This window comes from Alosa sapidissima, chromosome 7 (genome assembly GCF_018492685.1).
Source record: "Alosa sapidissima isolate fAloSap1 chromosome 7, fAloSap1.pri, whole genome shotgun sequence".
Lineage (NCBI taxonomy): Eukaryota > Metazoa > Chordata > Actinopteri > Clupeiformes > Clupeidae > Alosa > Alosa sapidissima.
This window is the reverse complement of record NC_055963.1, coordinates 32,597,640-32,621,969: the sequence shown is the minus strand read 5'-3', so window position 1 is coordinate 32,621,969 and position 24,330 is coordinate 32,597,640. Positions and strand designations below refer to the sequence as shown.

General features: G+C 43.1%; 1 protein-coding gene across 1 annotated transcript in view; it reads right to left on the bottom strand.

The window, feature by feature from the left end:
• The window catches only part of cntn3a.1 (contactin 3a, tandem duplicate 1), a 73,908-nt gene extending 49,812 nt beyond the window's left edge, over positions 1-24,096 (bottom strand). Inside the window, exons 1-5 of the mRNA XM_042099256.1 lie at positions 23,877-24,096; positions 23,730-23,783; positions 16,565-16,724; positions 9,451-9,583; positions 6,405-6,580 (exon numbers count right to left, since the gene is read on the bottom strand). Coding sequence (XP_041955190.1) covers positions 6,405-6,580; positions 9,451-9,583; positions 16,565-16,625 — 370 coding nt within the window. The 5' untranslated portion in view covers positions 16,626-16,724; positions 23,730-23,783; positions 23,877-24,096. The remainder of the gene's footprint in view (positions 1-6,404; positions 6,581-9,450; positions 9,584-16,564; positions 16,725-23,729; positions 23,784-23,876) is intronic.
• Positions 24,097-24,330: the final 234 nt, after the last annotated feature.

Here is a 24,330-nt window from a genome sequence, read left to right as displayed (position 1 = left end):
CCCATAGGTTTAGGAAATGCAACAGTATTGTTCATAGCCTAATTTAACATTTCATGTGGTAACTTTAGGCTTCAAGAACATATAGGGCAACTATTTCATGCTTCTAAATTAATGGGCTGGCTATTGTGATAAAGTATCACCCTTCTGTTTGCAGAGGTTATAAGCTAGGTAGAGTGCAAGGCTTTAATAAGGCCACTAAACCTACACTTATTAGGAGACTGCAGAGCTAATTAGCATAGCAAAAATTACATCCCAGAAAGCATACTTCAGTGCAGCTGTAATCATTAACCTGCCTTCAAGGCAGATGTTGAAACAGGGAATACACAATATTACATTATTTAATTTGAGACAAAGCACATGTGCTATCTTATCAGCATTTGGTCAGCCGAATGTAACATCGACAATGTTACATTCAAACAGCTACTGTGTCTCCTCTAAAAAGCACAAATACTGTAAACGGAAATGGTAGTTTATTCAGTACACACACTGGGTGATGGTCAAATAGCGACGGATTCCATCCAGATTTGGCAAGTACTCCTATAGAAGTGTGCAAGTACTCCTATAAGTGTGGCGAACACAGAACAAAATGGTTGTCAAAACAAATACTACTTGTAGTCATAAAATAAGCAATAAACATTTTTCTTCCACTTAAAATGACTGTGAACCTGAGCCATCTAACCATCTACTCTATAAACTCACACTAGAAACATTTCAGAAATCTTAAGTATGCCTATGCATGTAAAATGGCAAGTTGCAATCAGACTCAGGCATCACTAATTGTTTGATTAATTTTTAATGGCTGTTATTTTTGTATTCCTGGGTGCCAGAGGCCCCTGGGGTCTGTGAAGAGGAGAATAAACAGTTTAGTGTGTTGGTATTAGGAGGGCAGAATAGCGTGAAAAAACCCTCTCTGGGAGTCTCTCACATCTAATGCAGTTTATTTGTTTGACTTTTTTCCATGGAAATATAAACAGCATATTAGAACAGAGAGACTCTGGTAGAGTGAGAAGTGTGCACAGGCAGACTCTGCAACGTTCATAGATAATCACTTGTCCTTTTTAGTGTTACAGCAATTTCCTGTGTATTAGCCACATTGCATATAATCCATAGGACAGTGTTTCATAGGAATAAAAAAAAAAAAAAAACATGTACTGACCGCACTGGTTTATTAGCTACATGTCTAAGAGCCCAAAGGATGAGAATCAAATTGTGTTTTATTAATAGAGAAGAATGAAGAAATGAAATGTAATCCCATGTATAGCCCACTAATTGAGTATTAACCTCATAGCTGAAGAAAAATAGAAGAAAAAATGTATGTATAAACGTATGAACGTGTCAATGTATGAACACTCACCAAACTCCTTTTACTCAATTTGTTCACTCAATAAATGAATTACTGAAGTTAGTTACTGTTACTTTTAGAAATGAGTCTACTGTTGCCAATCAACTGAAAATAACACTCCAAGCCAAGTTGAGTGAGAGAGGCTATATGAATCTAAACATTCACCCTAGTACTCAATACACTATATTCCTGGCCCTTGCTATACCAATGCACTCTTCTATTTATTTTAGCTACAAAGGCCTTTTTCTCCAGTGCACTTTAATGTGGCATTGTGATGCTTTTCATCTGCCATGCTTTTCAAGAACCCTCTAAAAAATTTCATTACATACCATGTACCAAAACACAACAGGAAAAGCATTTCATCATGACGTGTGCTCTCTAAGACTGAGCCCCTGGCCGTAGCTGTATGAACACCTTGTCCAACAAGCTGAAGTACAGTTCCCTCCTTATCCTCACCAACTGGACTTCAGAACCCCACACTCTTACCTGCCAAACTACACTTCCCCACACCTGTATCTGCGTGTGAACCCATGGCTAGAGCAGAGTGCTCTGTCGGCAGGCAGGAGCTTTTTACGCTTTGCTGCTCATTTACTGTACGCCTGTTACTCAGCTGGAGGTATCAAAGAAGCAGGAAGACTTTTCAGCGATTCTGATTATGACTGTATAATCACTGTATTGCACAACTGTATGCTCTCTCCTCTTGCAAAAGCCAAGTTCACTCAGTAGCACTTACATCTCCACAGCTTGGATCACCTTGGTGTCAATATAACCACAAATGAAATCCCATCCCAAGTCAACTACAATAGAACTCAATTTGCATCAGGTATCACAATGGGAAATTACCACAACAACCCCTTAAAAAAGAAGACATATTTCTGAGAGTAACACTCAGCCAACCAACACATCCTTCCCGGTTTACAAACGGTCGAGGTCTTGCATCTGAGCCGTGAGCCCGAGTGCGAGGGTGTGCAAGCCATTTTAAGTGCTCTCAGAGCCATGAAATTGGAAGTGAATTTGCATGGCGGCATGCCTGTGTGCTGTCTGATGGCGAGAGAGTGAGACGCTGATAGGCTAGTGCGCGTGCACACACACACATACATAAATACACACTCTCTTTCTTTCTCTCTCTCTCTCTCTCTCTCTCACACACACACACACACACACACACACACACACACACACACACACGAACATGCAGAGAAGGAGCACATGCACTGATGTATAATGAATGTGGGGGGAGAGGCAAGCTCCTGAGCTCCTGAGCCTGGTCGGAAATGGCAGCTAGCTGCTTAATAACAACCATTAGGGGTGAGATGGATACAGAGCGACGACACAAACCAAAGACTGATCATCTTAAAATCAGTCTGGACTCAAGCCCACATAGCTCTCATGCTGCTTCCTTCCTTGACAGACATGTGTTTTTTCCTGATCACTGATATAATTTTAAAAGGTTATTGCCATTAGTCATCATATACCATACAGGATGACTAAAGAGCACTGCCAATGTTCACTTCCTTCAGAGAGATAAAACATCTTTACCGACATCTCCATATGTGTCCATCATAATGTATAAAATGTAAACACATCACATAGATTGGCTTAAAGTGGAGCGTTAATTGCTTCTGAAGTGATTAGTGACTAATGGGGAGATTTGTCTCACTGAGATACTGTATTTCATGACTAGTCCTGTGACAAGCAGTCACATAAACCACCTCTGAGGGCCAGACTACAGCACAACACAACACTTTCAGCATAAACTATTTGACATTTGTGGGTCATCCTCACACAGATGTGAAATAAATTCTCATAATTTTTTTTTGACAATATGCTCTTGCTGCTTCTCAATCCCCAACCCCTCTGTCCCCCCCTTCTGAAGTGAATGAGACACCGAATTCCTACAGGTGAAGAGTGTCTTTTCCCTCCGTCTGTCGCAGCATGAAATTCAATAAAAAAAAATGCTTGTGGAGAAGAGTGAGCCATGGGGAGCAGTTTTCAGAAAGCCACACGCGGGCCAACGAGAAGCGGTGCTGAAAAAGCTCCTCTTCGGAGGTGTGAGAGGGATCAGACTCATATAATGGCAAAGTAATTACCAAGATAAGATTGAAATGCCACAGCGGCGCTACCGAGAGGAAATGCTAATCATGCCTAATTATAAGATTCACAGAGACCTCAAATGAAACAGCTGATAAGGGATATGAAGCTCTCTACACCAGAGCTGATAGAAGCTCTCCTGCTCTTGCAGTATGCTGCAGATTGCTGCATTCTCCTCCTCATAATACTGTACTTGGTGTGTGAAAAATAAATTCTTGGGAAATCATCTATGGGCATAACCATAGCAGTACTAATAGACTCCACTCCTTCAGCACAGAGGTAAACGACGCTCTCCATGCATGCATTTTTGTTCATGAGAGAGATAGCAGAGAGAGAGGGAGCAGAGAGAGAGAGGGAGAGAGAGAGAGAGATGTGCTACAGATATGTCAACTGAGAATAACAAATACACACTGCACCATAACAAACATGCCAGCTGTAACTCCATATAAACATGGGATGATCTGAGCGTGTTGCATCATGGACACGTAGTGTTGAGGGACAGCAGAATGTTCCTGGAACAGAGTTGTCTGTGTGTGCCTGCGAGCCCCATGGAGTCAAAAAGGCCCAGTGCTGGGCTCTGAGCAAAAGCAAGAACAACACTGTGTGATAATAATGAGCTGTCTTCAACTCCTGCAGGAGAACAGCTTGGCTGCCGTGTTAAGCAAGTTCACACCTCACAAGAGCTAGCACAAAGCTCAGTTCACACAGATTAAAATTAACAATTTTGTGTTATAGTTCGCGATTTCTAATGGAGCTAGTTCAAGTTCCAGTTTTTTTCTTCCTCATTAAAATGACCAACTCTGAGTTTATCTTTGCTCTTCTTTAAGTTGCCGCCATCTTGTGAGGAGAAAGTCTGTATAAGTCGATTACCAAACTCTCTTCCTTTTGCGTCCATTGAGAGGCTTGTACTGCATTCGGTACAACGACTTGTAAGGACTTTCTCCACACAAGATGACGGTGACTGGAGGAAGAGCAAGTCATTATTTTACACCCTTTCTTTACAATTACATACTCCATAGTAGCGTAGACGTTTAATGATTTTTCGAGCCTAGTGAATGACTTTAAAAAGTGATTTATATTGACATAGTGAAGTTGCCCCCAAATGCTATGGTATATGCTATTCAGTTGTAAATGCACATTCCAGTCTAACTCAAAACTACAACGAAATTTACAGTCGCAATTTGAGCTAATGGAATTAACTAACTGCAAAGGCTGCAATTAATCGTGTAGCTCCCAACTTTGTCCCACATTCAGGAATAGCAAGCTCCAGCATTGAATTACAGATACATTACATGTTCTTTTTTTATAGGCATCTTTACGAAAATGAACCTTTGTATATTCAGATTTTAAACTTCCATCTAAAGGAAAGCTAGACATTAAAAGAAACCAAACTAAAGAAGATTTGCTCTCGGGGTCCCCCTACAGTTGAGAAGCGCAATAGTAAACAATCTAAATATGCATCTTTTGCAACAAAGTATGAACATAACTCCGATATAATATAGAGGGAATGCACAAACATTCCTAGCATAGCAGCTCTTTTGCGATTTCGGAGGGGGGGGGGGGGGGGGGACTACAGCAGTTCAAGTCTCAAAAATCAGCTACTATTGGCCAGCCCTACACCATCAATAGGAAAAACATTTTGCATGCACAAACGGAATCTACTGTATATCAGCAACAGAGTTCTCCTGTCATATCTGTGGCTAATAAAAGGCAATAGATCCCAGAACACGTGGACAAGCGATCCGAGCAACGTGTCGTGATTCCCCTTTGGAGGCTGCATGTCATTTATAAATGACAGGACACAGGCTTTAATAATACCAGTCACTCTCTGAATTATCCCCTGACCCTCTGCCACTCAATCACTCCCGCACTCTTAATTAAGTTACACCAAGACTAATAAATAAGATGGGGGGAGAGCGGAGCGAGAAAACGCTAGCGCCAGTCTCCCCATCTCTCTCTCCGCTCCACCTGCCATCCACCTCTCCACTCGTCTTCCGGCACCAGGCTGGAGTTTCGGGTCAGAGGAGCATGACCGATGAGAGCAATCAGTGTGACTTACAGCATGGGTCAGAAAGGGGGGAGGGGGGGCAGGGTCAGGGGGCAATCCCTGGTTGGAGCCAACTCATTGGGCTGAGAGCGCAGGTGCTTCCCCTTGGGTGCAAATGCTGGGGCTGGATCGGAGAACCCCCCTCACACACACACACACACACACACACACACACCCCTTCGCCTGTTGGCTGGTGTGGGGAAAACAGACATCAGGATTCAATCGGTCTGGCCAGTCAGTCACGGCCTGTCAATGCTGTCGTTTGGGGTGGGCAGCCGTCAAAGAGGAGCTGTCCACACCAGGTTCACCTTGCCATCAGAGATGGCGAGGAATACGGCTCGTAAAGATGATGGATGGATGCCGTAAAGCATTAGTTATACCACAATCCGCCAAGGTCTCATACACACACTTATAGCCGGTCTGAAGCCCATCTGTGGCTGCATCTATGGATCATTCCCAGCCCAGGCCCAACCACATCATTCACCAAAGCCATGATCCACCCAACCCCTCTACAATTCCCTCCAAACCACACATATGTCTCACTGTTTACATGGGGAATTATAACTTTTAGTTAAAAAGATTCATAGGCAATATGTACACTGGCTTCTTTGGACAGGATAAAAGCATCCTCCACACACACACATATAGGCACACCCAGACACCCATAGACAGATAGACAAGCAATAGAAGACACACACACACACATACAACACACACACACACACACACACACACACACACACACACACACTTCCCTGATTGGGAATAACCTTTAAGAAAAAATAATAAATTCACCAGCAATGAGTAAAAAACACTGCACCGCCTTGCCGCATGCACGCACGCACGCTCGCACACACACACACACATACATACACACACGAGTTTACACGGAGAATGACAACCGATATGATAAACCGGACTCACAGGCAATATGCAGACTGGCCTCTCTGCTCAGAATGGTCCCTAAGGAGTTGGATGCCAGGCATTGGTAAATCCCCACGTCCTCCTCCTTATTGAGATGGCTGATCTGCAGGTTTCCTCCAGAGAAGCTATATCGAGATCCCAGCCTGGGCGCGATGAAAGAGTCATTTAGCCTCCACCTGCGGATGGGGAACACAGGATTGGATATCAGTAGGGGGAAAGTGTAATGCACGATAATGGACAATATTTATTTCATGGCCAATAATGTTTTCTTATCTTCTTCTGTTGACATCAAAAATATAAGACAGACCTTCTAAAACATTCAAATAGCACAAAACCACCTGTTTTGGAGCTGTGTCACCATGTGGAGACCTTGTAGAACATACAGTATGAACAAAAATGTCTGAAGCACCTGCATTACGACCCAAAAATGTTTCCCCGGGTTATATTTGGACACAGAGAGATGCCAAGCTTTGTTTCATCAAACCCACACGGTCACTCAGCATAATCAAATGCTTTCATCACCATCAAGCTTTAATTGCAGGAGAAAAATCAAGGTGCTTTATCACCGCGAAACACAAATCAAAACAAATGGGTGAGCCTGGGGTACGCCGCAGCAGACAAAAGTGATTATTATTGATGTAAGAGGCAATTACAGAGGAGCATTATTCATTCGTGATGGTAACGCACGCTCCTCTCGCTACAGGCCACCCTCACCGAGGGGGTTTGGGAGGGGGGGGGGGGCAGAAACCCAGCGTAAATCAGGGAAGATTAATACTGACATTAAATTCAGAAGCTGTGAACCAATCAGCGGCTCCATGATCCAACAGACAAGCTGCCATTCACCTTGCCTCCAGCAGATTTTAACGATAACGTTAAAGCAGCCAGCATACAACACACCTGCTGCAGTGTCTCTAAACTAACACATACTACTCGCGTCTGATAAACTTGTCTCGACGTGAGCGATATTGAGTCAGATGTTTCATTTGAATGCATTCTGTGATTATAACAGATGGACATAGAGGGGGATAATGAATGTGTTTTATTCAAAGCATTCAATAAAACATCAGAAGACTACACTTCTTCACTTGTGGGTAGAGAATAGCATTGCAAAATGGGTTCTTTTTCCTGGATAAGACTGCTGATGGTGTTTTAACATTTCATGTGTTCTAACCCCCTTAAAATCCACTGAAAAGGGATTAAAGACCCATTAGCAATTATCTCCCAACATTGGCTCAATGTGTCTCTCTATTTTGCCTTTTCTTTCTCCGAGTAGGCTTTTCATCTTTTGAGCAAAGTGAGTGATTCTCTTGATTCTCCCCATGCCCCTATTCTCATTTCTTCTCCATCTACATGGCTGGGTGGCGATGAGGAGAAGTGAGATCGAGATCGAGACGGAGAAAGTGAGAGAGAGAGTAAGAAGGAGGGAGAGAGAGAGGAAGAAGGAGAGAGAGAGGGAAAGAGAGAGAGAGAGAGAGAGAGGGAGAGCTGATCTGCTGAAGCCAAGCTCAGTGGCAGGCTACCTGATTAGATTGATTTAGTGATTTGGAGCTGCAGCTGGAATGGGTCGGAGCTCGCCAGACGAGACAAATCAAGGACCCGCGCTGACAACTCCGAGAGCCTCTCCGTAATGGCAGTCGTTGGAGAGGGGTGGGATGGTGGGGGTGTTGAGGGGGAGTGGGAGGCCGTCCTAGATAAATTAATTTGTCCTTGGCTCCTCGAAATAGACTCCCCCCCTCTCTCAACAGAAAGCTTGCGACGTGGGTCGGAAACTGTGAGAAAACTTCCAAGGTCTCCAAACTTTGCTCCAAGTCGACATGGCAGCGCTGAAACGCTGGGAGGACACTCCTTCCCTCTGCTCATTTACCATTCTGTTGAAATTAAACCACTTTGTACTGAACTGACAAAACACAGAGTAGAGCGCTCCCCTTCCCACAGGTCATGTTCCTGCGCTCCTTTACCCAACTCCTCAACACTGACACTTTAACAGGGACATGTATCCTAGACCCGCAATGAATATTTATCAATAAAACAATACATGTAGGGATGACACAAATACTAACATTACCTATTTTTCTCTTTTCAAGTCAGAATCACTGCATGTGTGTGTGTGTCTGAGTGAGGTGTGAGCATGCTCCGTGTAAGCCCAAACTGACTTGGTTGATAACATTAGTTCAAATTAGCAACCAATTAGCACGAACTCTGCCTTTTCAAGACACATTAATCATAATGACAGCCGGTGGACTGTTTTCAGAGTGTCCATGGACATCTTCGGATTCTGTGCTTGACCTGAACTTCATGGAAAGTTGAGTTCCAAACTGGCATTTCAGTTGTTTGAAGTAGATTTGTTTTCTTCTATACTAGTCTGTAGTATCACCAATTCAAATTACACTGAATCAGTATTATATTTTTTTTAAGTTCTGTTCTTCACTTAAAATCTGAGCATCTTGTCCATGGTGGATAACCTCAATTAAATCAGCACCTTGGTTTATTCAACTATTCAACAAACTGAATTGTCTGAGCAAGGACTGAATATGTTTTTTTTATATAGACAAGCAGATACAAACTCACACACACACACACACACACACACACACACATTCTCAGATGCCGAGAAACACTGCGGCATCTGAGAATCTATCCAAATAAAAAATAAATGATAACTGTCAAAATGCAGTTTGCCGTTTACATAACATTTCTTATTTTGCAACATGTTGACATTAGAGTGTCAAACTTTCTTTGACAGTTCAACTGACACACGTAAAGACGTAATACAAGTTGAGATTTGTGAGGGGGCTAACAGACTGGGACTTGGCTTCTTGCTTCACCTTGCATCTTCACAGTCTGTGATCAGAATGGGAAACACAGTGCCTGAGGCCTTAGGCACACAGGGACAAACAGAAAAAATCTAGGGCAGTGAAATGAATGGATAAAAGCTGTATACTCTTCCATCCCATCTCATCCACACAGGGGGATTCACAAAGCTGTTTGTTTGTGTGTGTGTGTGTGAGTGTGAGAGAGAGAGAGAGAGAGAGAGAAAAGATCTGACCTGTAAGAGGGTGGTGGGTATCCCTGGGCTTCACAGCTGAACGTCACTTCTCGTCTGGTTTCGGTAGAGTGCATGGGGAAAACAATACTGCCAGGCTGCTTCACGAATACAGGCCGGAGCGGCGTGGTACTCTCTGTTTGGAGAAAGAGAGAGAGAGAGAATGGGAGATAGAGAGGGATGAGGTGAGAGCGGGAGAGAGGATAAGAGAAAAAGATAGAGAAACAGAGAGAAGGAAAGGGAGAGAAATGAGAGAGTGCAAGACATAGGAGACAGAGGGAAAAAAGAAAGCAAGAAAGAGTGAGGCTCAAAAGACAAAGGCATGACAGAGATGGATACAGATCTCACCTTACTCTAGAATACTGATCTCACCTTACTTTAGAATACTGATTCTCTTTTTTTTCAGGTGACACAATCCACCATGTCTGTAGAATTGAAATATTAAGAGTGATGGTGTGCATGGGCTCTGCTGAGATTTCACTATTGTTTTTTTGGAATTGTTTTGAAACGTAATGTAGTGATTCCCTTTCAACAAAACTTTACAACAAGCCTTACAACAATCTGTTGAAAGTAATCACTGTAACAATGTTCTCCTCAAAACAAAAACAACAAAAAATGTCTGTGGTACTGCTCTTCATTCAAGACTATATCTCCATATTTTCAATTGTCACACTGCAAGATAAAAGAAAAGATACACAATTTCTTTTCCAGAAACAAACCCTTGATTACATTATGCATTTTATGACTACATAACTTCTGTATGTAAAATCCACATATGCCTGTGAGAAAGACTTCAAGTAATAATGCACTTATGATTTTAGCTCTTTATTCAGATTAGTATATACATACAGTACTCGTTTTCTCTCTTTGTATGGGACTATATGGGTGATATAAAGCGCAATATATCGGGTTTAATATGAAACTAACATACTCATGAGGAAACAGACCTATCCTCCTGAGTCCAGCACAGTAATTCACATGCAAAATGGCCCGTGGTTACAGGGAAATGTGAGAACTAACACACACTGGCATGCAAATTGAGGGAGGGCTTGCTGAAAAAAGGCTTATAAGCAAAGCTTGAGACCTCCAGCATAGTGTATTGCTGTCAAATGCTGTTCAATTTAAATAGGTTAGAAAGGCAAACGTCTTTGATTGAATTCAGAACTTTTTTTTTTTTTCCTTTTTTCTCAAGCGCAGCAGCAGTCATGTTTTTTTTTTTATTGAGTTCTTGTATCTGGCCGTTTGGAGCTAATACCCCTCACATGACTCGGCAGGGCTCGGCGCACGGGCGCACTCCAGAGCAGCATTTCCATTTCATTAATCCTGGAAATAGAGCTGGGCCCGTGGAAAAACGGGTCTCTGTGGGAACGGAGCAGAGCAGAGAGGATGTCTGCATGTAAAAATACCTCCTCATGAGAAGAGCGGTAAATTGAGCTACCTGAGAAAAAGTAACTTGTAAGTAGGGGGTGGGGAAGAGGGGGGTGTGTGTGTGTGTGTGTGGGGGGGGGGGGTGGTGGGGGGGGGTGGTATACTCTTGCGGAAGCACATAGCTCTATATCTGTGCTCGTCTTAGCCGTCAACAGGAGTTGACGCCTATTTCAAGTAACAACACTAAATAAGAGTTTATTAGAGTTTAGCATTTCTCTTATTGATGATTAATGATTCACTTTAAATAGTTCCTGCTGCATCAGTGTATTCACTAACCTCCAACCTGCACTTAACTATTAATCCATGTGTAGTCTAATGCTGACTGGCACACTGGAATAATGAGCATGAACTTCCTGCTCCAAAAGTCCTATCAGGCCATGGCCTTCTGCATGGCCCTGCGTGCTTCACATTACTGGGTCATGGGTTGGCTGCAGTGCGGATGAGCTAAATTGGCAGGAACAAGCTCGCCGGGTGAGAGATTCTGCTAAGACAACAGCAGTCTCTCTTGAGGAAACGCACAGTGGGAGCAGGGGCTCCACAGGCAATGCCCCAGGTTCTAGAACAGTCTGACGCAAAGCCCTGAAACCCACCGCTCCTCGTTATCACAGGGTAAACATCTCATGCTACCAGCTGAACAATGGAGGATAACTTTTAGGTCTTTGCTGTGTTTCTCTGTAGGCCCAGATCTCTTAGACTGACTGTGTAGGCTTTTTTTTTGGTTTAAACATTCAAAACATGAATAGATATAACAAGACAATGTGGAAAAAATGACCATTTTGACATATTGTCAAAATTGTGTATTCACTGTGTTGCACATACTAAAGCTAGCATGCTTTCCAGCTAGCTTCAGACAATAACCTCACGTAATTCCACTTTGTACCTCAAGAGGTTCTGTATCAAATACATGAAAGTGTGTAATGGACAAATGCCATCACGGATGTAACGGTGTGTTCAACACAACTTGAATACTAAACATATTCTCTTCTGCTGTTAATGAAATTCCCATCTATTGGGCATAATCACATACTGGAATGTCCATCCCTAAATAGGAAATGTAAGAGGTCCACTCTGATTATACTGACTAATTAATTGAAATTGTAAACTCGCTTTATTCCAGCCAGTCATAGATTTCCTGCAAGGGCAGACGGACCATCAGACAGACAGACAGATGAAAACCAATATTTCTGGGAAGCATGGATTTTGAATACTAACAGGGAGTTTACAACAAGGCTAACAGGGATTCTACAACAAGGAGAGAGAGTGTGTGTGTGTGTGAGAGAGAGAGAGAGAGAGAGAGAGACAGAGAGAGAGAGAGAGACCTGCTGCACCCCGATATGTGAGACACGGCTCTGCGGACACACACAATACAGCCCTACTACACATGCAGCGCTCCACAGGACCTGCGTCCAGGCACACCAGAATGGGGCCGAGAGAGAGAGCGAGAGCGCCAAGCACTTTGGGGAACGAAATAAAAACTAATCTCAGATTCAATAGCGCCTGACAGCAAATGAATTTGCTGAGCTTACCTCAGCATGAATAAACAGCCACAGAGGGAGGCTACTGCTGCAAATGTGTGTGTGTGTGTGTGTGTGTGTGTGTGTGTGTGTGTGTGTGTGTGTGTGTGTTTCACTGTGTGTGTATTTGTATGAGTGCATACGTGTGTGTTTGCGTGTATGTATATGTGTATGTGTATATGTGTGTGTGTGTGTGTGTGTGTGTGTGTGTGTGTGTGTGTGTGTGTGTGTGTGTAAGCGTCTCAGTGAGTGTGTGTGTGTTTGTGTGCGTGCATGAGTGAGTGTGTGTGCGTGTGTGTGTCTCAGTGTGTGTGTGTATGTGAGTGAGTGAGTGTGTGTTTGTGTGCGTGCATGAGTGAGTGTGTGTGCGTGTGTGTGTGTGTGTGAGTGAGTGAATGTGTGTATTGTGTGCATACGTGCAGAGGTGGCGAGGTGACTGCACACCGGGGTTTGTGTTGCCTGCAATCTATTGGATTCAGATTCAGAGGGTTTATGCATCAAATAAAAAAGTCAATCTCGCTTTTTAAAGCACCTCCACCTTCGCGCCAGCGCAGATAAGGCACACGCGTCCCCAAAGGTCTCTCTCTCCGAGGGCTCCCAACCCTATTACAGGAGGCCGGCAAAGGACAGGTGTGAGACAGCAAAACAATCTTTTGCACCACTTAAGCCCCAAACTCATGAAGGCTCACCCACCACATACATACACCATTATGAAGGCTCACCCACCACATACATACACCATTTTCGGCACAGACCGAATACTGAGAACACCACATACCAATTATCCATAGTTTAGATTATTAGATTTAAAGTGGTTTTCATCCATCTAGCTTTTCATCCAATTAAACATGACAAATAAAATGACTGCTATTGGATTTGTGTATAATGAATAAGCATAAGTGAGCATATGGCCTTAAGGGAACTAAAACTCCCCATTAATGAAAAAGGGACTGTTGGGTGATTAAATGTAACAACACCATCCAGCATTTAATTAAATCCAATTCATGATCACATCACAGCAGTAAATGTGATTAAATTACTTAATATGCTCAGAAACGAAATGCATATAAGCAAAAAGAGATTCTGTCCTACAAAATACACTACCATGCAACAATCGGCCATTTCATTTCAAACATCATGACCTACACTGCCTGCCTCGGAGGAAAGATAATTTTTCATCTAATGACTGGTGTGGTCTGCTTGGATGGTCACAATTCGTCTTGTCTGCACAGCACACACATCAAACAATGCTTCATGTTGGCACGATAAACAATTGAACAAATGAGTGTTGTTGAGAGCTGTTGTTTTTCTGAAAGCCATGGTTGTTTCAAAGTTTGATGGATTTCTGATTCATTTTATAGATATGTTGATGTTATGAAACCACCTCAAAGACACCCACAATCGACTAACTTTGTTGTATAGGCAAGGTTTTAACATTTAGTAAGATGTAACTGTCAGGTAGCAGGTGGAAATATTTTTTTTAAAAAACTCAAGAAAACAACCACCAAAATACATTTCTCTTACATGACGCAGACAGTGGGTGAATACATTGTCTGCATAATTTGACAGTCTCAAAAGTCACTGTTTTTTTAGTACCATGTATACAGCCATAGTTCACAAACACCTTGCGGTCAGTCATTACTCCATAGGCTTCCTCACCTATTGATTATGACCACAGTAAGGGCCTCCTGAAAATCACCCAGAAACTTAACATGCGCTAAATTGATGTCAGGGGGATGCACAGCCTACATTATTCACTTGCTTTCTCCTGATTAGCAGCAATATCGCCTTCGCCTCAGACGAGCCCATCTGACACGACACTTTGACTGCTCCAAGCTTGATGACATCTCACTGTTCCCCTCTAGCTCCACCGGCTTGGCCCCTGTCCCAGCAGCCAGGAACCTGTGTGTGTGTGTGTGTGTGTGTGTGTGTGTGTGTGTGTGTGTGTGTGTGTGTGTGTGTGTGTGTGTGTGTGTGTGTGTGCTCTCGCTCCTGTCCCCTGCCTGCTGCTGCCTCTGTCTCTATCCAGCAGGATCTGAGCATGGGACTGAGCATCAAGAGGCCATGCCCATGGATGTGGTGGACTGGTGCCAAATAGCATTCATATTTCATCAGAGTCAAAGAGTGTTTCCAACAACAAAACACACACACACACACACACACACACACACACACACACACACACACACACAGGCATACACACACACACACACACACACACACACACACACACACATTGATAACTCAGTGTCATGGATTTGTTGGCTATAACTGATGATGGGAAGGAGGTGAGTAGAGAGACTCTTGGAGGAGCTGAAACAGTCCCCTCACAAGGGAAGAATAGGCAGAGTTTACGCTTCAGCTGTCTGGCTGGCCACCAAAAGATTGTGCCCACATACACACACACACACACACTCACTATTTCTCTCTCTCACACACACACACAAACACACTCTTTCTCTCACACACACACATACACACCTGTGATATTCTCCCGACAGGTTGAACTTTTCAATCTCGTCCATGGCGGCAGATACACACACACACACACACACACACACACACACACACACACACACACACACACACACACACACACACACACACACACACACACACACAAGCGCTGTACGGCTGATTAGCTACACCTTGCCCATCTGGGAGCAGCAGGCTTTCCCTCCTGGTGAACTCGCTCAGGGAACAGCGAGGCTGAGACCTCTCCTGGGCCGTGGGGAATACTGTACACCTCGCCTCACCTCGCTTCATGCTGTACCTCCCTGCATCTCTGTCCAGTTTGCTGCTCTTGCACTGAACTGCTGCTGAACTGCAGGTCTCCCTGCCTGCCGCATAACCTATGCATTATGCAGGGGCAGCTCATTCACTGGCACTTGACTGGAGCTAGCACTAGTGCACACTTCAACCATGAAGCCACAATTGGCATAATGCATTCACTGACAACACCAATAACTGCCAGGGAGGGGTGGGAGCTCTTCTCAGTGAACGGGTAAAAATATGATTTATATTTATGTACATATACACATATTATATTTCATTTGAAAATATTCTTACTTGGATATGATGCACTTAGGGACGTTTGGAAAGCAACAATATTAATATCACCTTAATGCACAGGGGATGCTCATTATGGCAAGACTATGAAGCCAGACGCAAAGCAGACAAGGTTTTTTTTTTTTTTAAATCCCTCCTGTATGTAAATTGTTTGCTTTCGGAAAAAAGTAACGCGGAGCGGTGATGTTTTGTAGCACTCAAATTCCCATCAGATCATCACCCGTATGCATTTTCTCTTTCCAGACACCGCACTTCTGATTTAGGATGTGAAAGCATTCCCATTATCTACACAGAAGAGCAAACAACAAAACAACAACTAAAATAAAATCGGCTGATCCTTGTGATCTCAGCACATTTATGACAATGCAATGAGAGAGCCCCTGCGTTACGACCTGACGATGTTAATTCAGAGTTAGTGCCTAGAACAGCCATTGTGAAGTTAATATGGTGATAAAAGCCAAGCGAAGTGGCTAAAGTGGTTATCGCAGGCTTCGGCGATCATTTCCTCCTGGATGTAACGATGGCAACATTGGACTCTGAGGTGTCGCTGTGAACGTCTGCACTGCCTCAACAAGTAAGTACCTCGACATTCACACGTAGCCTAACCCTGGAACCCCACACACCATCTGCAGGGGTAAGGTGCTGGCAACACCGAGACATATGACAGATTCCCAGGAATCATCACACACACAGATAAACAGGTATTGCTGTTTCAGGCAACAGTTAAAATCTATGGATGTAATCTACAGATAACTGTTATACTATGGCTAATGTATATTGTGGCTACTAGTGACTAATCACTTGAAGGTAAAATGCTGCATGTTTTTTTTTTACATCAAAATGCACTGACATACTGTACATTCTGTATATTATGTACATCCACTGTTTGCACTGTCACTGCAACATCCTACTCCTTGAAAACCCTTCGCTTTGCGCACAGTGATAGGGACGTTTCCCTGAGCTGGGTCTATTTGTTTGAGTAAACAGTGTTTGTTGTGGGTGCGACGAGGCGGTGGGGTGGGGAAGGGAAGGAAGGGAAGGGGATGTCCAGATAATGAGCAGTCAGAGCAGAGGTGGCCGGAGCGGACGCCCTCTCACACACTTACCTGCCAGACATCCGATGAATGACTGGAGCACAAGCAGTTTCCATAGCAACCCCATCTTCATAGTGGGAGGTCAGTGAGAGCTTACATTCAAGCAGAGGTGTGTGTGTCTGTGGAGGGGGTGGAGGGTCCTGACTTGTCTCCTTCCAATGATGGCCAGCCCCTGATATTTCAGAGAAAGAAAGGGACAAAAAACAAAGGAAGAAAGAAAGAAAGAAAGGGGAGAAAGAGACAAAACAGACAGGTGACATTTCAGATAAACAGATGCGTGCACACTGGCTGCTTAAACAGAGCCATTGTCATCTGTGAATGAATCACAGTTAAGTCAGATATTCAGAGAGGGTCAGGTGCCTCTAGAGGGATGAAGATGGCGACATCCAATCACAGGGAATATATAAATATCCACACGTGGAAAATGGCAGGAGAAAAATCAGTGGGATCAAAAGAGCCACCAGAGAGATAAGACTGCCATTCAGCTTTCAAACATCAAGGTGGTGAGCTGGTAGAGGGGAGATGAGAGTGGTGGTGGAGCCTGACACCGATTTAGAGAAAGAGAATGAAGAAAGGTATTGAGTCAAAACTTACACCTGAATAGTATGTATATAGTATGTGTTCTAGAATCTTTTCAATACCTGCCTCCTTCACACATTACATATTTACACATGGACAGGGAATGCAAATGTCAGTGCTGACACTTGGTAGGGAATATAAGATGTTTTAACATTTACATGTATTGATTTGGCAAATCCCAATCCCTGAACACTTGACCCAATCAGGTATTGAGCGAGAAGACAGACCTGGCACTAGACTAATAGCAAGGAGACTTGTATTAGACCAGGGACAATACGCTTCAAAGGAGAAATGGGATCCTGAAAGTATTTGTGTGGTCAGACACAAATTCCACACAGCAATTGACTCTGGAATAGATCCAAGCTAGACAAGGGGCAAAATCTGCTCCAGTCAATTGCTACCTGGTGTGCCAACTGAATGGTAAAAAAGAAACACTAACAAACAAAAAGCAAAACAACCAAAGGGTTTTACACCTGCAGCCTGCAGTGAATGTTTTCCACAACAATATCATAAAAGAAAGAACACAGTCTATGGAGCATATATCACTGCATTCCTTGTGTTCTCAAAGCCAAATGGCCATGAATACTTAAAGAGAACGTGCCAGTAACAGTTGAGGTGAAAAAAGTGCCCAACAGAGTGTTGTGTCTACACACATCGTGCATACAATACAACACGGTGTATTGTTTGGGTGGAATAATCCACAAAAGCAAGGTTGCTGGAGATAAGCGTATCTGCTAAAACGCGGTGCATGCCTTTTCACATCCCCACCACACAAAGGGGTAAAACATATATAGTGCCATGCAGCTGAGGCTAAAGCCAAAGGTGCTTATCTTGGTCAGTTTGCATGCATGCACATGGACACAGGATTGGAGGAACAGGGCAGGGGAGTAACTAGTTACACAACATATTATGTAATTCAATTACAAAATAAATATAATTGCATTCTTTTATAGTTACTGAAAAAAATGTGCAATTACTGTAAATTGCAGTTTCTATGCAAAATCTTAGTGAATTCAAATATATATTACTTTCGAATAGTTTCTTTTCAGAAAAAAAACTGTAAAGCATTGGCATCTTTTCTCCAGCTAGACAAACTCAAATCATTTGGCGATACATGCACAAATTTTTAGCATTTTAAACTGTTTTTTTCTTGTTTTTCTCTAGTATACCAAACATAAAGTCATTAAAAGTAGCCTAATCAAATGTAATTGGGTACATTACTTTGATAAGGTAATCAAAATAGTTGCATTACTTATTTAATTTTTAACAAGGTCGTAATCTGTACACATTTGATTAATTAATTATGTGTTCTGTCTCTTAGGGCTCCCTCCCAGACCAATGAATGAGAGCTACCCAGAGGCTGGGCGGGCGAAGACAAAATGCCAGCCTTGATCAGACTGCAAACACAATGTGGGTGGACACGCAATGACTCACTGACTCTTTCAAGCCTCTGAAGTATTTCAGACCAGCTAACATTAAAAGGACATTGGTGAGGTAATTAAACCCAAGGATAAGCCCCACTTATACCACAGGTCTGCATTCAAAGGAAAAGTCAAAGACCAGCCCTTTTTATGATGCTTTTCAGTGATGTGACCCTTCTACCAATGTCCAATGATGAACCTTCTGCCTATTCAATCAAACTTTTACCTCAAAACTTGTGAAAAACAGCTTGGTCCTAACCTACCACTTCAATCACAATCCACAGTTGGAGAAATAAGCCCTATGAGCCATGGGGAAAGCTGCACATCTGAACAGAATGTCTCTTGAAATCATTACACAAATACCCCAAAGACCCCTAGTGAGATTATGTGTATGTCTTTAATTATTTAACATGCTTTTCTGCAATTGAGTTGGAAGGACATTAATGATTTGTGATGCATGGAACAGAACATGGGCAACTATGAAGAGCTAAGAGGCTGCAAACAGACCGGTTTCTGTGAGGCACGGATAACACAGTAGTAGCTCTAGATTTACCCAAACTCCAATCCACAACAAACCCACCATACAGTACTAGAGGGAGCGGGAGGACAGGTCAAATGACTCAGCTAATCTATTCAGAAAATGATATACACTGTTCATATGACATTAGCTGATCACTAATGAAGCTATAAAAACAATAAAAGTTTTATCATGTACCTATGAACAACTGTTTTAATGTTCACAGGCCTGTATCCCTGTGGCAATAATAAAGCAACTTTATAAATCATCATCTACATGTCAAGGTGGCAGGTAATACCGGTCCTATAAATTGTCTGCATCTACAGTATATGATACAAGCACACACAAATATATTTCTATTTTTCTTTTTATGTAAAAAATGAGATATGGAAAACTGAATTGTGAAACACACAATGTATTGGAATAGGAAAGAGACACATGAAACCTTTTACCTCATTCTTCAAAGTTGCTGTTACAACCAATGCATCTACACTAGTCCTCATATCTGACAGCAGGTCTATTGAAATATTACTGAATAACAGAAACTACTGAATAACTGCATTACAGTAACTGCAGTAGCTATATGCACTGAACTATTCACACCCAACTTAGATGTACAATCCAAACCTATTGTGAGATATGTCGCTGAGCTTTTTCATGTTGTGTGTGAAGTGAATAGGCTATCCCATTCACACCTGCTTGCATTGTGGAGAGCTATCACAGTGAGGTATTTTGGAGCATATTCTTTCAGAATGAAATACATTAGACCGAAGTAGGATCAAAGCCGGTACATAGTTTTCTATGAAGCTCTATTTTGATCTCCCCATTTCTATTAATCTGTATACATGAAATATGCTCCAAACTGCAAGACTACAGTAGACTGGACAGTTGTTCACAAGAACAAGATGGTAGAAATGAATACTTTTTTTCTAGACTGCATCTGTTATATTTGTCAACCTGTTATTTTCTCAAATATCAGGAACATATAGAGTAGAATATAAAATGGATTCCTAGTCCAGACTCAATGGAAATATGTCATTAGCTAAGCTTACACAGGAATACATAAAACTTGACGGCACACCAATACCACGGAACACCACAAACTGTGTATGATCTAATGGTCATACATGAAAAAAACATGTAAAATGATGACATGAAACATCAAAATAAAACAGAATAGTCACATAAAACATAATCCCACTGACACATAAATCCCACTGTGTACAATAGAGAGTAGAATCATTGCACTTTTCCATGGCACAAAGTACAAATGGAGACAAAGGCAAAAGTCAGAGGGAGAAAGCGCCTTGGGCATACGACACAATATGCATCACCCTTCTGTGTGGCTAGGCCTTAAAAAGCCCCACATGGCTGCCAAAATCTCTTGAGAGAATATGGTTGATAAATGGGCTTTTCTGTCCTTAGGCTTTTATTCAAGAGAGCAGATACATATCCATTAGAGTCCCTCACACACACACACAGACACACACACACACACCACACACACACACACACACAGAGAGAGATAGGGAGAGAGGGAGAGAGAGTAGTTTGCGCCACTTCAGGTCATCATAGCTCATCAGCCACAACAGTGTGTGCCCCATCTGAAAAAAAAGATAAACACACACGCGCACACACACACACACACACACACACACACAAACAAACACACACATCCCTGAGAGATGCTACGTGATCTGGCTCAGATCTGTCCCTGCTCTGGCTCGGATTCAGATAAGTATCGGCTCCGCTCCAAAGGCAACAGCCATCTGGGGATAATTCTGCAGTCTGACAGCTGAATGAGATGGAAACAAGAGCACTCAGGCAGAATTTTTTTCAGATAAAACGAACACAGCAAACGTGTCAAAAACTGTTCCGTCTCCCATCACATGTAGGGCCCCTGCCTAATCACACACTGCACACAGAAGTATGCATGCTCACTGAAAACCTGACGTCCACAGTGAAAATAGTGGCAGAGAGACACACACACACACACACACACACACACACACATACCCGCCACTTGACTCTTGCTGTAACTTTCAATTTACAAATGTGGAATGTGGTCATAGATTATGGCTGCTAGGCTGACCTCTCCCCTACCCCTGTCTCTGGCATCAATATTTCACCAAAAGCCTGAGTATTAATAGAACAGGAGCGCTCCCCTCCTCCGCTGGTCAGGAGCGCTGAGATGATGGCATTCACACTGAATGCACAAGCCCGAGCTCTGAATCATGAATGAGACCGTCTCTCACACTTTGGAGCTCAGACAGGGGGAGAGGCAGGAGCAAATGTAGCAACACGGTGCATCTTGCATGCGACTCTCTTGACATCGCTTGATCCAAAGACACCATTGTTACAACTCTCTCTGCTTCTATTCTCTCGCTCTCGCTCTCTCTCACCTGTGCTCACAAAGAAATAGTGCTCACGATGAGTCGAAACAAATAAAAATCAACCTGTGTCGTTTCATTTGAATTGATGATGGAGAGGGGGGACATAAGAAGTAACTTCCTGTCCTCTGATTGAACCTGGTCTTCTTTGGCATGAAAAATTCACAATGACAAAAAAGTCACCGTTAAGTGCACTATGTGTCGAACAGGACCGACCAGCATGGAATCGCGGCTTGGGCTTTTCACAATGGATTTCAGATATGGCACTATGCCACTATGCTCCCTGATCCTCCCGCTCTTCTCCTAGACGCGCAAAGCTGTCAGTCAGAGTGTGATTTCCAACAGCATAAAGTGTGTGTGTGTGATGGGGGGGGGGGGGGGGTTACTGTCACATCAGCTGACTTGACAGTAGGACTGTGTGTGGTGTGTGTGTGCTTGAATCTTGAGTGCATATCCCGCAGGCGTGACATGACACGCCCCACAGGAACCCTGTAAATAAACACCCAGTGACTCACGCATGGAATGGCCAAACGGGTGAGAGAAAGAGAGAAGAAAAAAATGACAAAACATCAAAACGCGCACACACACACACACACACACACACACACACACACACACACACATACACACAGACACACAGACACACACACACACACACACACACACACACACACAAAGCAACTTCACATGTCAGAGGAAGACATGCAGTGGAGAAGCATAGAGCCCTGTGCACTCGGAAGAGAGCGGAGAGCTCAGTTTCTCTTTTTTTCCTTTCCGAAGCCAGTAGAGAGCAGCAGAAAACTAGGTCTGCTTTACTTTGGCTGGAAACTCAGAGAGTCGGCAGACAAGATTCTTTCTGTCTGCGTTTCATTTCTTTTCTTTCTCTTCTCTTCTGACCTGTCCACCTCCGCAGACCTGTGAAAGTGCTTCTTGCTGACCGCTAACCTTCTCTGAGGCTCAGAGAAATCAATTTCCAATAGAGGGATCTCAGGACAGCTGCCATTCAACTCCGTATGTGTGTGTGTGTGTGTGTGTGGGAGAGAGCTGTGCATGAGTCTGTGGAACTCTCTCAGACGGAGAGGGCTCTCATTAACACTCACACACACACACACATGTCGGAATTGAAGTTATTGTCTAGTGCTGATTGGCTGTCTGAATTCATCTTTGGGCTCCTTTAATCCTCATCATTTTTTTTTCTAATTGTCATCGTAATTGAGCTTGTGGTGGACTCAGATTGGAGCTCAGTCAATCGCACACTCAGAGCAAATTAATCTGCTGATACAAAATTACCCAGAGTTACTTTTTTATATCGCCCAAAATTCAGACTCTCATAAAGAGGAGCAGGGAGGAAATTTCAAGCAAAGATTTTTTTCTATCATAAAACTACCTGTTTTTATCTTTCTCTCGTGTGTGTGTGTGTGTGTGTGTGTGTGTGTGTGAAAAAAAATAATGATATTGCATAGAGTCGGTCTGGAGTTTGAGCCATGCCACACATGGAATCATACTCAATCCAATCTCAGGCAGAGTGACAGATGCTGTGATTTGGACCATCCAAGCCGCTTGTTTACTTGGTAAATTGTTGCAATGCAATTGGCAGCTTAAGTGGGCCAGTGATTATAGAAACCTTTATAGTAACCCCCTGAACGGTCTCAGTATACTCATACTGACAGGATACCTAGGATATAGTTTCTATAGCGACCCACCTACAGACAAAAAATTATTGCCTTCAATGTGCCTAAAGAATGGGACTTAATGTGAATAGATGTGTTCTTGATCTGCTGATGCACAGGACGTTACTCAAATTGCATGCAGTGTGAAACATAGTACAAGTGTAAAGGCATTAGTGGTCTGATGATGCTCTTGCATCAGCATCATTTTCCCAAAACGAATTTAATTTAGAGGCAATCAGACATCAAGACGCACTTAAAAACAAGGTCTGTTTTCTGACAAACTACAGCACACTGTATGAAGTCGTCATGAAATATTTTAGTAGGGAATCTTTTTTGGTTTAATGCTGACTTTACCGATTCATGTGCGATGTATGTAGGAATGTGCAATGCATGGCTATTAATTCGGAACAGTGTAGCAAAAATACAAGCCTCGTGTTAGTCTGTGTCTGGTAGACCAAACTCAACAGAATGTAAGAATAAACAGTAAGGAGACGCCACTTGGGACTCTGTAACGACGATTTCATCAACAAAAACAATGTTATACAGTCAACTACCCAACAAAGCACGTGGATGCACTTAAAGACAAGAGTAGTAAGTTACCTCTGTCTGACGTCTCTCCTCTCCTCGGTAGGCTATCCGTTATAGAGTTGGTGTCTGAATGTATTGGGAGAAAACACGGGAAATAACGGTTCAATCGTGAGTTTTGCCTTGCTTGCGGGGCTAGAGCTAGATAGCAGCCGAGCTTACTCTACGTATTTAGTCGTCCTCTGTCTGGTTAAATCCCCCCGGAAACTTAGGCGTGATGTACGCTAACATTTCATACAACAGTCAACTTGCAGTCCTCTGTCGGAGAAACCAAACAAATTGGGGAGCGATAAACCGTAGCTTCACGCACGACAGAGACGAAATCCCCCGGCTCTCAACCCGCGCGACTGAAATAAAGATTCTTGGTTTACGCGAGTCCGGAGGCGCACGCACGCACGCCGAGAGCTGTCATCTCACTGGTTTGTTCATAGCGCGGCTATGCATGGGTCGTGTGACACACCTCAGCGCATGGGTTCGCTTGTCATTGTAGTACTTCAGGAGATCCTCCCACTGCAAAGTTTAATTAGCTTGTAAAATGTATTATTAATGACTTATGGGTGAGGTGAGTCAGTTATAGGCCTTCATATTCTACACCGTCTCTGGGCACCTGAAGGCG